This window comes from Pongo abelii, chromosome 5 (assembly GCF_028885655.2).
Source record: "Pongo abelii isolate AG06213 chromosome 5, NHGRI_mPonAbe1-v2.0_pri, whole genome shotgun sequence".
Taxonomy (NCBI): Eukaryota; Metazoa; Chordata; class Mammalia; order Primates; family Hominidae; genus Pongo; species Pongo abelii.
This window is the reverse complement of record NC_071990.2, coordinates 168,307,995-168,322,196: the sequence shown is the minus strand read 5'-3', so window position 1 is coordinate 168,322,196 and position 14,202 is coordinate 168,307,995. Positions and strand designations below refer to the sequence as shown.

Here is a 14,202-nt window from a genome sequence, read left to right as displayed (position 1 = left end):
GATAGAGAAGGGCGTCATTCAGTCTGCCCAGGTGGTGGAGAGAGACACCTGAGTTCAGACAAGGGTGTTGCCTTAGCTCAGACCTCTCAGGCTTCCTGGATGGATAGGATGGATGCCCTCGGTCCCAGCCCAGATACCAGCAGCAGGGCAGGCATACCTTGGGTTCCAGAAGGCCTGGGTCGATGCTGGAAAGGACTAAAATTGGTGAGCACAGGCTCTGTGTTGGGGTGATCAGACCCAACACCAGGTCGTGGGGGTGACAAAGTCTGGTGGAGTAAAAGGATGGAGAAAAAGTTTGAGAGAGAAAGGTGAGACACTAGGGAGTCATCATGGAGGCTGCGAAGGCCCTGAGCTCTGGGAGCCCACAGTATTTATTGGTAATCCAACAAAGAAACAGGTGGTGATAACGTGGAGGTCAAAAGGGCAGGCGCATGATCTACAACTGTGACGGTTTAGCATTTACATGGAACATGTTCTGCTACTTGAGATACTGGGAATAGGGACCTAGGAGCCTAGGAAGGCTAGAAGCAAGGAGCCAGCAAGTCTAGACACATTCCAGAGGACATTATGCAAGCCCTGCCTCAGTTTCCCCCAACACTCAGCTTTTTCCCAACATGCCCTCTTTCTCTTTTTTATAAAAGAGAAGATATCATTATTACTATCATTATTACTAGCTATCATCAGCTAGGCAATTGCAGCTGTGCAGCCCTTAATTGCTGGTAGGTGACCCAGCTTCTCTTTTCTTAGCCCTTATTCAAACTGGAGTCACTCTGGTTTGAATGCTTCCCACATACCACCCCTTTCCCTTTTACAAGAGGACCCTTAATCCCAGGGGTTGCAGAAGGATGAAGGTCCATCTTCTGTAACTTCTTCATGCTGAATAGGGGTGGCGATACTCCTGCCTAACTATTAGGGTCTCTCATATTCAGGGTAGAGAGGAGCTGAGTCAGAAAGCATTGGTCCGTTAAGCATCGTGACTCCGGTCAGTCCTCATTCCTTCTTCGCATTCAGATTCAGCTGGCTCATGGCTCATACTGGGGGAACCTGGTCCAAGGTTGGGATCCGTGGGTCCCTCCAGTCTCCTATTCCATGGTCGTACACATCTTGAGGGCATCCACACGGTTCATTCATCTCCTGCAAAAACACAGGCATACCCTCACCCCCACGTTAGTAAATCTACTGAAACAGAAGCAAAAACTTCTGTGGCTGTAGCTGGGAGGCCACTGATAATGAGAAACAGGCCTTTTCTGATTAACAGAAGGCATAGAGAAAGCAAATCGAGACTTTTGAAACCTTCAATTCGCACTGTACTCTACAGGTGGGTCCACTAGATGCTGTGACTCATGATAGATCTTTAGATGGTTGGTGGGCACCCACATAGGCACCTGATTGTCACCTGGAGAGACACAAGCAAATCCTCTTCCCCATAAAATTATCTTTGGGCAGGGATTGGAGGACGTAGATTCAGGGGTAAAGAGAATTTGGGGGGCCTAATGGCTTCCTGATGTTTGATAGGTGTTCCCTCAGAAGTTAGGAATTCCCTTTCTCTCCATATTGCTGTGTGGGCATGGAGGACTAGGTAAGCATGCTTAGAGTCTGTATATATATTTCCCCTTTTTCCTTCTAATTCTAGTGTATAATGGCCCCTGCTTTTGCTAGGATGTCTCTCCCTAACAAAGGAGTGGGGCTTTTGGGCATAATTAGAAAGGCATGTGAAAAGAGTAAAGTTCCCCAGTCACAACTTAGTGGCTGGGAGAAGTATCAAGTGACTGCCTGTCCTAGGACCCCTCGGATAGCGACAGATCTGGAGGACAGTTGTCCAGGACAGGAGAGTAAGACTGAGAAGGTCGCGCCAGTGTCCAGGAGACAGTTAACCTACTGGCCCTCAATGGTCAAGCATACCTGGGGCTCTGTGAGGGTAATGGCATGGGCTGGCCCTTGCCCTGGCACCCTCAGTCCTGCTGCTGGATCATCTGGTGAATGGCTTCTGACTCAGAGGACCTTCGTCCCCTGGGGCAGTGGGCCTTCCAGTGATTCCCTTGACATAAGGGGCACGGACGAGGAGGCAGCTTGTTTCTACTTGGACAATCTTTTTTAACGTGTCCTTGTAGACCGCACTGGAAGCAAGCCCTATTAGGCATTCGATGTGCTCAGCTTTTCCTTTTCCAGATCCTCCAAAGTCTGCTTGCCTGAGGGCCATGACTAAAGCAGTGGCCTTTTTAAATCCCGTTTGTCCCGTTCCGCCTGCTCCTCCTGATCTCTATTATAAAAAACCGAGGTTGCCAAGTTCAATAGGGTGTCCAAGTTTTGCTCCAGGCCTAAGGTGGACTTTTGAAGTTTTTTTCTAATGTCCGCAGCTGACTGAGTGATAAACTTATCCTTTAAAATTAGTTGGTCTTCAATAGAGTCAGGTGACAGAGAGGTTATGCTTCCTCAATGCCTCCCTTAGTCTCTCCAGAAAGGCAGTAGGATTTTCTTTCTTTCCCTGTGTTACAGTGGACTTCATTGAATAATTCACAGCCTTCTTCCTGGTTTTCCTTAGTCCTTCCAGCATGCAAGTTAGCAAATGTCTGCGGCACCAATCTCCATGTTCTGATTCTGTGTCTCAATGAGGGTCTACACTGGGAACTGCCTGCTGGCCTGTGGGGAATCGTTCTCTTTCCTCTGTTGTCATCCTATCATTGACCTGACCGAGATACCAGAGATCATCAAACTCTCGGGCTGCAGTTATGGTGGCACTTCTCTCATTTGGGGTTAATGTCTGATTTAGCAGTAACATTGCATCTCTCCATGTCAGATCAAAGGATTGTCCTAACTCTTGTAAAACATCAATATAGCCATCAGGGTTATCTGAGAATGCACCTAGGTCTATTTTAATTTGTTTCAAGTCTGAGAGGGAAAAAGATATATACACTCTGACTGGGCTGAATTCTCCAGAATACATCTTGGGGGCATTTTTGCCTTGAGGGGAATGTTTCCCATCTGAAAAAAAAAAAACAAAAAACATAGGGATGCCAGCACCCCTAGTCATTTTCTGATGAGCATTAGTCCTAGAGCGTCCGCTATGGTCCTAATGCTTATTCCTTTCCAGGGTGCGTAACCACCCATGGACCTCTGCTTATCGGAATAGTTATGTTCACCGATGTAGCAGTCTTGCACCCCTTTTCCCGTCTTTCTTGACCACCAAGAAAGGGGTCCGGGCTGCTGGATTCTAGTGGTCCTTTACCAGCGTGCCCAACGTTGCTTTTGCGCTCAGGGGTAAGTCCTGGAGCTGGGCTGGGTTCCTACTTCATGACAACTCAGCTGCCCCATCAAGATGCATTCCCATAAACAACAACTCTTGCGCAAATTCATTTCAGAGAGGGTGTAGGTAACCTTTTGAGTCAGGATTGAGATAGAGTTTTTTGATTCTGTGAGTACTTTAAGGCTTGGCTGAGTGCAAACAGCTCGCACGTTTGAGCAGACCAGTTGTTAGGCAATTTTCCTAACTCTGCTTCTACAAGAGTTTCCCTATCAATTACTGAATACCAATTGTGGGCTTTTTTTTCCCCCTCAATCACTGGGGAGGAACCATGGCCCTGTCCTGAAGGGAGTTCCTCCTGGGTCTGGTCAGACCTTTGTATGGTAATTAAGATTTAAATTCCTCGTTAGGAAACCTTCTGGGTTAAGGGAATTTTTAGTGGTTAATATTAAATCACCTTTTTCTACAGAATAGCCCTTTGCTTTTAGATTTTTGAGTTAGTAAGCTACCTTTTTGCTTTTTTTTTTTTTCTTTTACTTAGGATAGCTCTGAACTGTTGAGGTGTGCTCACAATGAGGTTTCCTCTAAAGGTTATTTTTCTACTTTCTTCTGCTAGCAAAGCAACTGCTGCTACTGATGGAATGCATTTGGGCCATCCACGGGTTACTGGGTTAAGGATTTTTGATAGAAAGGCTACTGGTTGTCAGTGGTCTCAATGCAGCACTTCTCAGAGCGTGTTCCTGGGACTCCTGTGGTCCCGGAGGCCTGTTAGGGTCTGTTTTCATAGTGATACTGAGCCAGCATCACTCTTTTCCTCTCTCCTGCGATCCCCAGCACACAGTGGTGTTACTGTGGTCCCGTGGTGCGTGATGGCACAGGACAGAACACAGTGGATGCGAGATCCTATGGCTTCTACTGAGTCCACCACTCATCTCTCATTTGTTTATTTTAGAAAATAGTTTTTAAAAATATATTAAAAATATGTTAACATAATGGGTTTATTGCTAACATGTAATGTATTTAAAGCTATTTAAATTTTTAATAAGGTTAGCATAATAGGTAAAATCCACAAAACAGAAGCTCTTTGGGGTTCTTGGCCATCTGGTCTTGAGACCAAAGAAACTGGGACCCCCCGCCCCCGCCTCCCCGGCATGGAGGGAAGTGTGTGCTCTGGCGTCCCCTGCCTAGACAGGCTGCCCTTGGCCGCATGCTAGTTGTGTGACTGCTTGGGTAAGCCTTGGTTTGTCATCTGTAAAATGCAAGTATTGCTAGTACTGCTCTCATAGGGCTTTCATGAACTTTCAATGATGTAACTAATCCAGATAAAGTGGATTACTTAGTGTGGAATAGACATTGCCTGTTATCATCTTAATAATGGGGAAAAAGAAGTACTTTTAAATTATTAGCATACAACACATTTCCTAAGTGTTTTTTAATTCCCAAAACCTTTCACAGTAACAGACCAGCGTTAGAAGAAATGTAGACATTTTTAAGTTATTGGCAAGTTTTCCAAGTAATAAAATTGGTTTTAAACTGGGATAAGCTTCTCCTGTGTTAAAATTCAGGTTTGGTTTTAGTTCTAGATGTTTGACTGCTTACTGTTATATCATGTAAAATAATTTGAATGAAAGTATAGAAAGAAGTAGACCATAGGTGATAATGCGAAACAATGTATTGAAATAGTTCCCATTTTGAAGTTTTTCTGAATGTACATTTAAATATTATATGCCTTAGTAAAAAAGAAGAAATTAAGTTAATGAGAAAAATGAAATTTTTTTTCAAATAATGGCTAATTTCCTGGTGTTGTGATGTGATTACTGGTTCTAATTTTATTCACTGGTTATGACGCAGGAATGAGCAGTTGAGCAGCCAGCGTGCATCGTGTGGGAGCCCAGAATCCTTGGGATCATTTCTGTAGGGTCTGGGCAGTTGGGATGATCAGATCTGAGGCCTTTTACACAGCAGGGTCACCGAGCTGCAGCCTTGATAATTCTTCAGTCCACACACTTAAAATCTGTAGAACAGCTGCCCTCTGTAATTTTAGCTGGGCCTGAATGTAAACTTCCTGGTGTTTTATTTTAGTGATTGAAATATTCTCTGTGCACATATTATTCACTGGAAATGTCTTAAAGGGTTGTTGTAATGGAAATTCTTTACTCTGATACATACTTTACTCTGACAGAATAGTGGGGCGGGTGGACAATCACCGTTCCCACATGTGGACAATATTGTGTTATTGTTATATTTGAAATCTGAAAATAAAATTTAATTTAAAACATAAATGATGTAAAAGATAAGTAAAAAATGTGGACAGTTCTAAATACATAGGACCCTTAAGCAATGTGGGGGTTAGGGGTGCCAGCCTCCCACAGGGTCAGAAATCTTTTGACTCTGCAAAACATAACTACTAATAGCCTACTGTTGACCAGAAGTCTTATCGATAACTTAGTTGATCAACATATTTTGTATGTTATGCTGGGCGTGGTGGCTCACACCTGTAATCCCAGCACTTTGGGAGGCTGAGGTGGGCAGATCACAAGGTCAGGAGATCGAGACCATCCTGGGTAACACTGTGAAACCCTGTCTCTACTAAAAGTACAAAAAATTAGCTCGGTGTGGTGGCGGGCGCTTGTAGTCCCAGCTACTCAGGAGGCTGAGGCAGGAGAATGGCGTGAACCCAGGAGGCGGAGCTTGCAGTAAGCCGAGATCGCGCCACTGCACTCCAGCCTGGGCAACAGAGTGAGACTCCATCTCAAAAAACAAAAACAAAAGCAAATAAAGCACCATATTTTGTATGTTATATGTATTATATATATTATACAGTATTCTTAAAGTAAGCTGAAGAAAATGTTAAGACAATCATAAAGAAGATAAAATACATTTATTATTCTTAAGTATTGAAGTGGATCATCATGAAGGTCTTCATCCTCATCACCATTACCTTGAGTAGGCTGAGGAGGAGGAAGGGGAGGGGTTGGTCTTGCTGTCTCAGGAGTGGCAGAGGCAGAGGAAAATCTTCCTATAAGTGGACCCTCGCAGTTCAAACCGATGGTGTTCAAGGGTAAACTGTATTTGGTTTTGCTTAGTTGACCTTTTAAATAAACTTATTTGAGACAGTAAATTTAGATAAGATGTAATCATGCAAGATAAGATGTAATCATGCATTTTAGAGATCAGCTCTTGTTCAGGTGAACCCCAAAATCTAGTTCTGAGACAGATTAGCTGATCTCAGTATTCTAGTACCCAAGCTTTACTATTTAATATTACATATGAATAGTTGTAATTATTGTGTTCTGGGCAAGCTATGAGAAATCTCTTGTAAATTATAAGCTAAATTTTACATTTACTTATTTATTTATTTATTTTGGGATGGAGTATTGCTCTGTCGCCAAGGCTGGAGTACAGTGGCACGATCTCGGCTCACTGCAACCTCCACCTCCCGGATTCAAGTGATTCTCCTGCCTCAGCCTCCTGAATAGCTGATATTACAAGCGCATGCCACCACTCCCAGCTAATTTTTGTATCTTTAGTAGAGACGGGGTTTCACCATGTTGGTCAGGCTGGTCTCGAACTCATGACCTCAGGTGATCCACCCGCCTTGGCCTCCCAAAGTGCTGGGATTACAGGCGTGAACTACTGTACCCAGCTACTATATTTCTTTAATCGCTTTTCAGTTACACCTGCTGTCCTGAAGTTAAACGTGGCCATCTCTCTGGCGTGGCTTTCCTTGCTGGGAACTGCTGCTGGCTGCTTGCATCAGCTGAAGGTATTTGTAACGGATTATTTAACAGCCACAGCACCAGTGAGGGCCAGCGACAGGCTGCTTTCACACATTCTGTTTCAGGTCCAAGCCAATCTTTCCAACTTCTAATTTACAAGGAGCTGAAGGTTTCAAGTAGCAGAAGTAGCTGGGCAGGGGACAAGCGATGCTGTCATTTGGGTGCTTTTATCAGAGTCTGAAGGGGGAGAGTCTGTCGGCAATGCTAACTCCTCCATCATTCCTGGGACAGCAGCCCGCCATGAGAACCCAGAGCTCAGAACCCCTCATAGGAGCATGCTTTGCTCTGGGGGTTCTGGGGAGACAGGGAAGAGGCACTGCCCCTCCTACCTGGCCTGGTGATGAGGTAGCAGACACTCAGAATGTACTTTTCTGCCTCTCAAGGGTCACACAAACTTACAGCTTTCCACGTCTCCAAGCTTCTGGGCTGGTATGAGTCATCTGGGAGGACTTGGAGAATCCCAGTTCTCGTCTGGTCAGACATGTGCATTGATCTGATAAACTATCACTTTTCTTGGCTTAAAAAGGCCCAAATCGCTACTAGTTTGTGGGTGAGAGGTCACTTAATCCAATCACCCTGATCTACCAAGGCTTTTCCCCTCTCAGCTTTAGTGTAAAAGTTGCAATCTGGCCTTGGACTCGCACTCCTGGGGTGGAGTCTTATCTCCTCTGTTCCGTTAGAGCTGTGTGATGGCAGGTGTGTAGCTATCTCGCCTCTGTATGACCAGTGTCCCAGCAGAATGGAGACAGCAGGGGAAGTCGGGAGCATTATTATGAGGCCACCAACCCATTCTCACCCCAAAACTGTCATTCCTTCTGAAGCATCCTGAGTAAGGAGATAGGAAGGAGAGAAGACCCCACCAGCCCACCAATTTTTGCACGTTGCCACCAGCACCGTCACAGCTTTTGAACTGAGGAGCTCCAAACTCAGATGTCTGAGTGTCCAAGTGTTTGCTGATTTTTCTCCATAGCCTGCCTCTCCAGCTGTGCCCCCATAAATGATATTTGATACCACCCCCCGCCCCACCCCTGTCCTCTCCTGCCTCACCCTCTCTTCCAGTCCTCCACTTTCCAGACACAGAACTGTGGGCCTCCTGCCGCCACTGACGTACCTCTTCCCACACCCATCCAGAGATTCTAAAACCTGGAATAAAACATATTGAGGAGCTTTCAGTATCTTAGAACCTCACCTGTCAAGTCGATTAACAGCCTGAGCCCAGGGGCACAGACAGGCTGGCAGGAATGGAGGGAAGGTGCCAGTGAGCTGGGAGGCTTGTTTCAGAGCTCTATTGGGGTGGTTTGGGAGGTGCTGGAAGAGATGACGGGGCCCAAACCTGTCACCCCAACCCAAGCTCTGGTGAGAAGTGTTTCCCCCCACCTGCCAGGTTTCCTTGACGCTCCCCTGTATCCACAGCGCAGTTCTCTGAGGCTGCCAACAGTCAACAGGGGGAGGCGTTGCTGCTGCCTCGGAGACTGAGGCGGCTGGGGGAGGGCGATGCTGTCCTGCTGTGACTGTTGGCACAGGGCACATTTGTGTTTACCCACAGTTGAATGTGCTTTGGAGCTAACCTGGGGCCATAACCATCACACACCTGGTTTCCATCAGAAAAGTGTATCTGGTGGAAAGTACTTTGTGGAGATCTAAGCAGTTGATTATCCTTAAGTAATGCAGGGACTGCACACATGAAACGTTGACTTTTTGATCCGTCACTTTGCAATTGTTCAATTATTTATTAAACAAACATTTGAATATTGTAGGATGTCTTCATGTGTCTACAACTACAATGTAAATTGACAGTGAAGATTTATCTCATTAATTCTGAATCTCTGCTACAGTGATATATTGCTTTGCTCATAGGAATTATTAAAGGGACTTAATGTCTAATATTTGCTATGTAATCAGCATTATATAGCTGAAACTGAACTATTTTGCCTGTTCATAGATACTTAGGTTTTGAATTTGAAAGTGACTCCTCAAGGGGTGGCATGAACACTATGTAAGATTCACTGAAGGTCTTTTCTCCCCTCTCAGCTCCAGCCCGCTTTTCTCTGTGAAGCAGGATGCGTGGGGCCGCAGAGCTGCATCTACTCGCGGTGCCTCTCCCGCCGTCTCGAAGGCACGCAGAGGCTACAAGGGATTTTCTCTCAAACGTGCAGGGCCTCCACCAATGACTCCGGAAGGCTGCCAGCTCCCCCAGGGGGCTGCTTCTGGCTTTCGACGGACTAAATTAACCTCGGGCCACCGGAGCGCCAGCTGGGGGAGCCCCGGGATGCCTGGCGCGCGCTCCGCCCTCCGCTGTCCTGGCACTTTGTTCCCATTCAACAGTCGGTCGTGACACCAGCCGGGCACAGCCCGGGGCCTGGCAGGGCCGCGTCCTTAGCGAGCGCGCTGGGCTCCTCCTCCTGCCGGCCCGGCCCGCGTCTCAGCTGTGGGGACCCGGGGGCGCCGCGACTCGCCCACAGTCGGACCGTGGGAGGCGGTTCCCGCAGGGTCCAGCACCCCCAGGAGGAGGGGAGGGTGGGAGCGCCTCTCTTGGAGTCCCCGGGTTTGGTCGCTGGGATGTGAGGAAGCCGGAGAGGCCGCGGCTGGACGCAGGTGGGTGTGGAGGGGCCGCCCGGACTGCGGGGACCCGCTCGGCGCACAGTGGCTGAGCGCCCGCCTCTCTTTCTAGGGGCTGAGGATCCGTCGGCTCGGCTGCACCATGCCCTTCCCGCCCATGCCGCCGCCGCCCGCCCCCGCCCCGGGAGCCCAAGCCGAGCGCCAGTTACCCTGGAGGCCCTGCGCCGCGGGGGACAAGAAGAAGAGGCCCCCACAGCGGCCCGAGGGGCTCCTCTCCAGCTCCTGGCCCTCCGCCACGCTCAAGAGGCCGCCGGCCCGGCGCGGCCCCGGCCTGGACAGGACGCAGCCGCCGGCCCCTCCGGGCGTCTCCCGCCAGGCCTTGCCCAGCCGCGCGCGGGCCCCAGCCACGTGCGCCCCGCCCCGGCCGGCCGGCTCCGGCCACAGCCCAGCGAGGACCACCTACGCGGCGACCTCGGCGGGGACGGGGACCACCGCCGCGGGGACCTCCTCGGGGGCGGGGGCTTGTCCGGACGCCGCTGCGCGCTTCTCCCTGAATCTCACCCCCGAGGCCGTCCTTGTCATCCAGAAGCGTCATCTGGAGAAGCAGCTGCTGGCGCGGCCCCGCAGGCCCTTTCCCTCACCCTCTGCCGAACCCAGGCGCCTACTCGCCCCCTGTCTCCCGGCTAGGGCCGCGGGCGCGCGGAGGGGCGGCCCCGCCAGCGACACCGACGCACCCCCCACCGCCGGCCAGGGCCGCCGCGCGCCTCCGCCCCGCGCCCAGCTGCTGCACGGCGGCCTGCAGGTTCCCCAGCTCAGCCCGCGGCCCAGGGCCCTGCGGCCGATGCTCAAGGTGTCGCTGCTCAACGAGCGGCACAGGTACGACGACGTGGAGTACGAGGAGGAGCCAGAGGCGGTGGACGAGGGCCTGATACGCAAGTGCACGGAGTGGCTGCGCGGCGTGGAGTCGGCGGCTGCCGCGCGGGGCCGGGCGGGGGCACTGGACTCACGGCGGCACCTGAGCACGCTGTGAGCCCAGCGGGCCTGCGGGGACAGGCCAGGCCTGATCCCACCTCACTCCCCGCACGCGCCACTCCGCCTAGGGGCCCTCGGGGGAGACCGCAGGCTGCTCTGGCCGCCAGCGCCCACTTTCGGGACACCCATGCGCAAGGTGGCCCACGTGGGGCGCAGCCAGACTCGCCCGACGGCCACGGCCCCCCTCTTGCCCTTGCTAGCCGGCAGCCCGGGCCTTTCTCGTTCACAGCGGTGGTATCCACCCCAGATGCCCGCCTCTGCCCCACTCTGGCCGCCTCTTGGCATCGCCGAGCATCCCTGCAGTTCGTGGGGAATTGAGCAACTGAGAAAATGCCTCTCAGCGCTCCCAGCCCCAAGGTTCGTCTAGATCCCAGAGACCCTCTGCCTGGAGGCGGGCCTTCCCCAGGGCTACATCTGCACCCCCTGTGGTGTCACCCTCGGCCGGCGCCGGGCACCCTGGACAGTGCGGTGGGCGATGGCCCAGGTGGGTGGCCGCGACGGTGGCCTCCTGCAGAGCTGGGACCCGGTGCTACATTTGTGATTTTGTTTTCTCCCAAGTCAGAAAAATGTTGAGGGTATTAGACATCCCTGAAACTCAGTTAACCGAATTTCCAGTCTCGAAAGCGGAAGGGTAGGCATCGCCAGGCGCTGGTGAGCCCTGGTCAATGAGCGCTTCCATGGAAACCGCTCGGCTGATTACATTTTTTCTGTGTATTATTTGAATAGAAAATAAAGCTCCTCCGCTGTTTCGTAACCATATCCTTTCCCCCGCTAACTGGAGGCTGATTTCTACATATTTCTTCCATGTATCTGAGAATATCTAACTGGAAGGATGAGAAGGAAATAAAATGTTATAATCAGATAAGGCTGGTCATAGAAGAGTAATGTATTACCTCAATTTTTGACTTACTTTGTAAAAGCCAATAACTGGTTTAATGTTTATCTTGATAGACTTTAAATGTATCAAGTCTTAATTGTATTTTAAATTGAAGCCTTACATTTTTAAAAACAGATTTTGTATTTTTCTTGTGGAGGTCTGCTCTAATAACACACACACACACACACACTGTCTCTAATTCTAGGCACACATTTAGTTAGATGTGAAGCATTTAATTCATTGGGAGCTAGGTCAGCTGCCAGATGAGTCGCAAAAACAAACAAAAAAAACCCCTACCCATTGAATAACTTCTTTGAATTTGGAGATAAGTTTTCTTTTACTTAAAATGAATATATTAATACTAGAGGGGCAAAACTAGCAATGCTTGCAGAAGTGACGGTGCTGCTTTTGTTCCACCCCCACCCAGATGGTCTCTGAGTGCGCCGTCCTGGGCAGGGCACACAGTCTGGAGCTGAGAGAGTGGAGCAAGAGCGCATTGACTCCAAGCCGAAGGCAGGAGTGGCTCAACTTAGTCTCGTCTTGCACTTAGTGCAAATACCAATAATTAAGATGCCTAGACTTCTGCCCTTAGTCACAGTAACAACAACATTTTGAAGACTTTTCCCTGGTGGCATCCTAGAGGGACCGACTTTCTGCAGCCTCTGTCTTCCAAGCTGAGCTTCTGCTGCAGTGTGGCTGTCACTGTACCTGTGTGTCTCCCTGACGTCCCTGTCAGCTGCTTCATTTTGATTTCCTTTCTTTTCCCGCCCTTTTTCTAGGCTCTATCCCAGCATCTCCTGTTCTTAACTGGCCACAATACAACACTAAGCACATTTTTAGTAATTTGTATTTATTAAATAGAGTTTGTGGGCCTTGTTCTCTACTTTAAAAGCAGATGAGTGGAACATTTATGTTTCCCTGGTCAATGAGCCTCAATAAAAAACAAACAGAAAAAAGGTTTTACACGTGACACATGATATCTTTTCATTGCTGTTAAGGACATTTTGAGAAAGTTTTCTAAGTTGCTATGCTCCAATTTCTTAATGCTTAAATAAAAGAGAAATTCAGTGACTTGTGCTTCTTTTTGAGGGGGACACTGAAAACTGGTCAGGAAGAGACTACTGAGGGATTTACGATTCACATGACATGATTTCTTCATAGTGGCACTCAACCTAAGGTTCTGGGATTTCCAGGAGTTGACAAAGGTTTGCTGGTTTTAATCACTACTAGAATTTTTAAGAATCACTACCAGGATTTTTAAGATAGTCAAATACTGTAAGATTATTTGGCAATGACATTTGACCTTTTATGGGGCCACAAATCCCTGTGAAAGCTATATTCCAAAAGGACTCCTAAAACCATGTATCACATAGCAACAAAGCATTGCATATAATTTGCATATATTTTAGGAAGCTCATGGGTCCCAGGTTAAGGACTCCTCCTATATACACTCACTAGAATATTTTTTTTTATTTTGCCTAAAGTAATTTCAAACTGGTAGGTCATACCAATCAGAAATTAAAGGGTCAATTTGAATAATTGCTAGACTATTAGACTACTATTATATTATTATCAAATTCTCCCATAACTGTAATGTCTCATAGCAGGGACTGAGGAGGACTTCCACCCCAGGAGAGAAAATTGGGTGCCACTGTGTAAGTAAAGGTGTTGCCAGTTCCAAAGATTGAGCATATATGTGACTTAATTCCATCTATTTAGAGAATAGCTGGCACTTTAAGATAGGTTTTTATGTTGATCTGCCTTATTTCTAGAAAAGTGGATGCCAAGTTGTCAGAACCATTAGTTGTGGGGTTTCCCTAGAAATCATGCAGTTCAGTTTAGGGTGGGTGATCTGTGGGATCTTTGCTTTTCAGCATGGTAATTTCAGCCAACCATGGTATATCATTCAAAGAAAGTCTGAAAATAACAGTCTCTCTAGTAAGCAAGGACACTTTTGCATCAACAGAAATGCACACACAGGCCTTTGTGACCTGTGGGAAACCTGGATTGATGTGGTTCCCCAGCATGGCCTCTGTCCAGATGCTGTCTGGGTAAGGGCACAGCTGCTCCCGTGGCTTGTAGTGGTGGCCCCATGGCCTGGCTTGGAGTTGGAGCACCCCTCAGCATTGTGTGGGAGAAGGTACCGCACCATGGTTCAAGGTAGGTTTTGGTGCCCTGGAGGCTGGAGTTGCCACACTAATGCTGTCATTTATCCACATCTTTCATTAAACTTCCATGTCTGTTTCCTCTTCTGTCTGTGGGGATAGTTGAACATAGGTGACCCTGGTGAGGATTATGAGGCAATATGCAAAGCGTTCCCCCAGCTTAAGGTTAACTGTAATTTTTACTATTTCAAAAAAGTCTTTACTACTCAAAAAACTCTGGAACTCTTGTGCACATTCAAAACCCTCCCTAGTTACAGCATTCTGAGATTTTTATCTTTAACCATTTAATGCACACCTACACTTTTATATTCCTGAGGAATGAAAAAATTAAGATGTCTATTGTGTTTTGCCTTCTTATCTCACACTTAATTATTATGTTATGAGCACAAAATTTAGCTCTGAGCTTCCTGGTAGCAGAGACAAAGTTTAAAGTAAGAGTCATATAATCTCAATATCAAATAACAAGAAACACTTCTTGGAGAAAATTGTTATGTGTGTATTTGGATTATATACAACATAATGGATAGTAGTATCCTTAAATGCAGCTTC

The 14,202-nt window shown here is 48.1% G+C and overlaps 1 protein-coding gene across 1 annotated transcript; it reads left to right on the top strand.

Moving 5' to 3' along the window:
* The first annotated feature begins 9,187 nt into the window (after window positions 1-9,187).
* On the top strand, window positions 9,188-12,646 carry PRR18 (proline rich 18). Its single transcript, XM_054558432.2, has one exon. It carries the CDS (start codon window positions 9,722-9,724, stop codon window positions 10,607-10,609), a length of 888 nt encoding a protein of 295 aa, XP_054414407.2. The 5' UTR covers window positions 9,188-9,721; the 3' UTR covers window positions 10,610-12,646.
* Window positions 12,647-14,202: the final 1,556 nt, after the last annotated feature.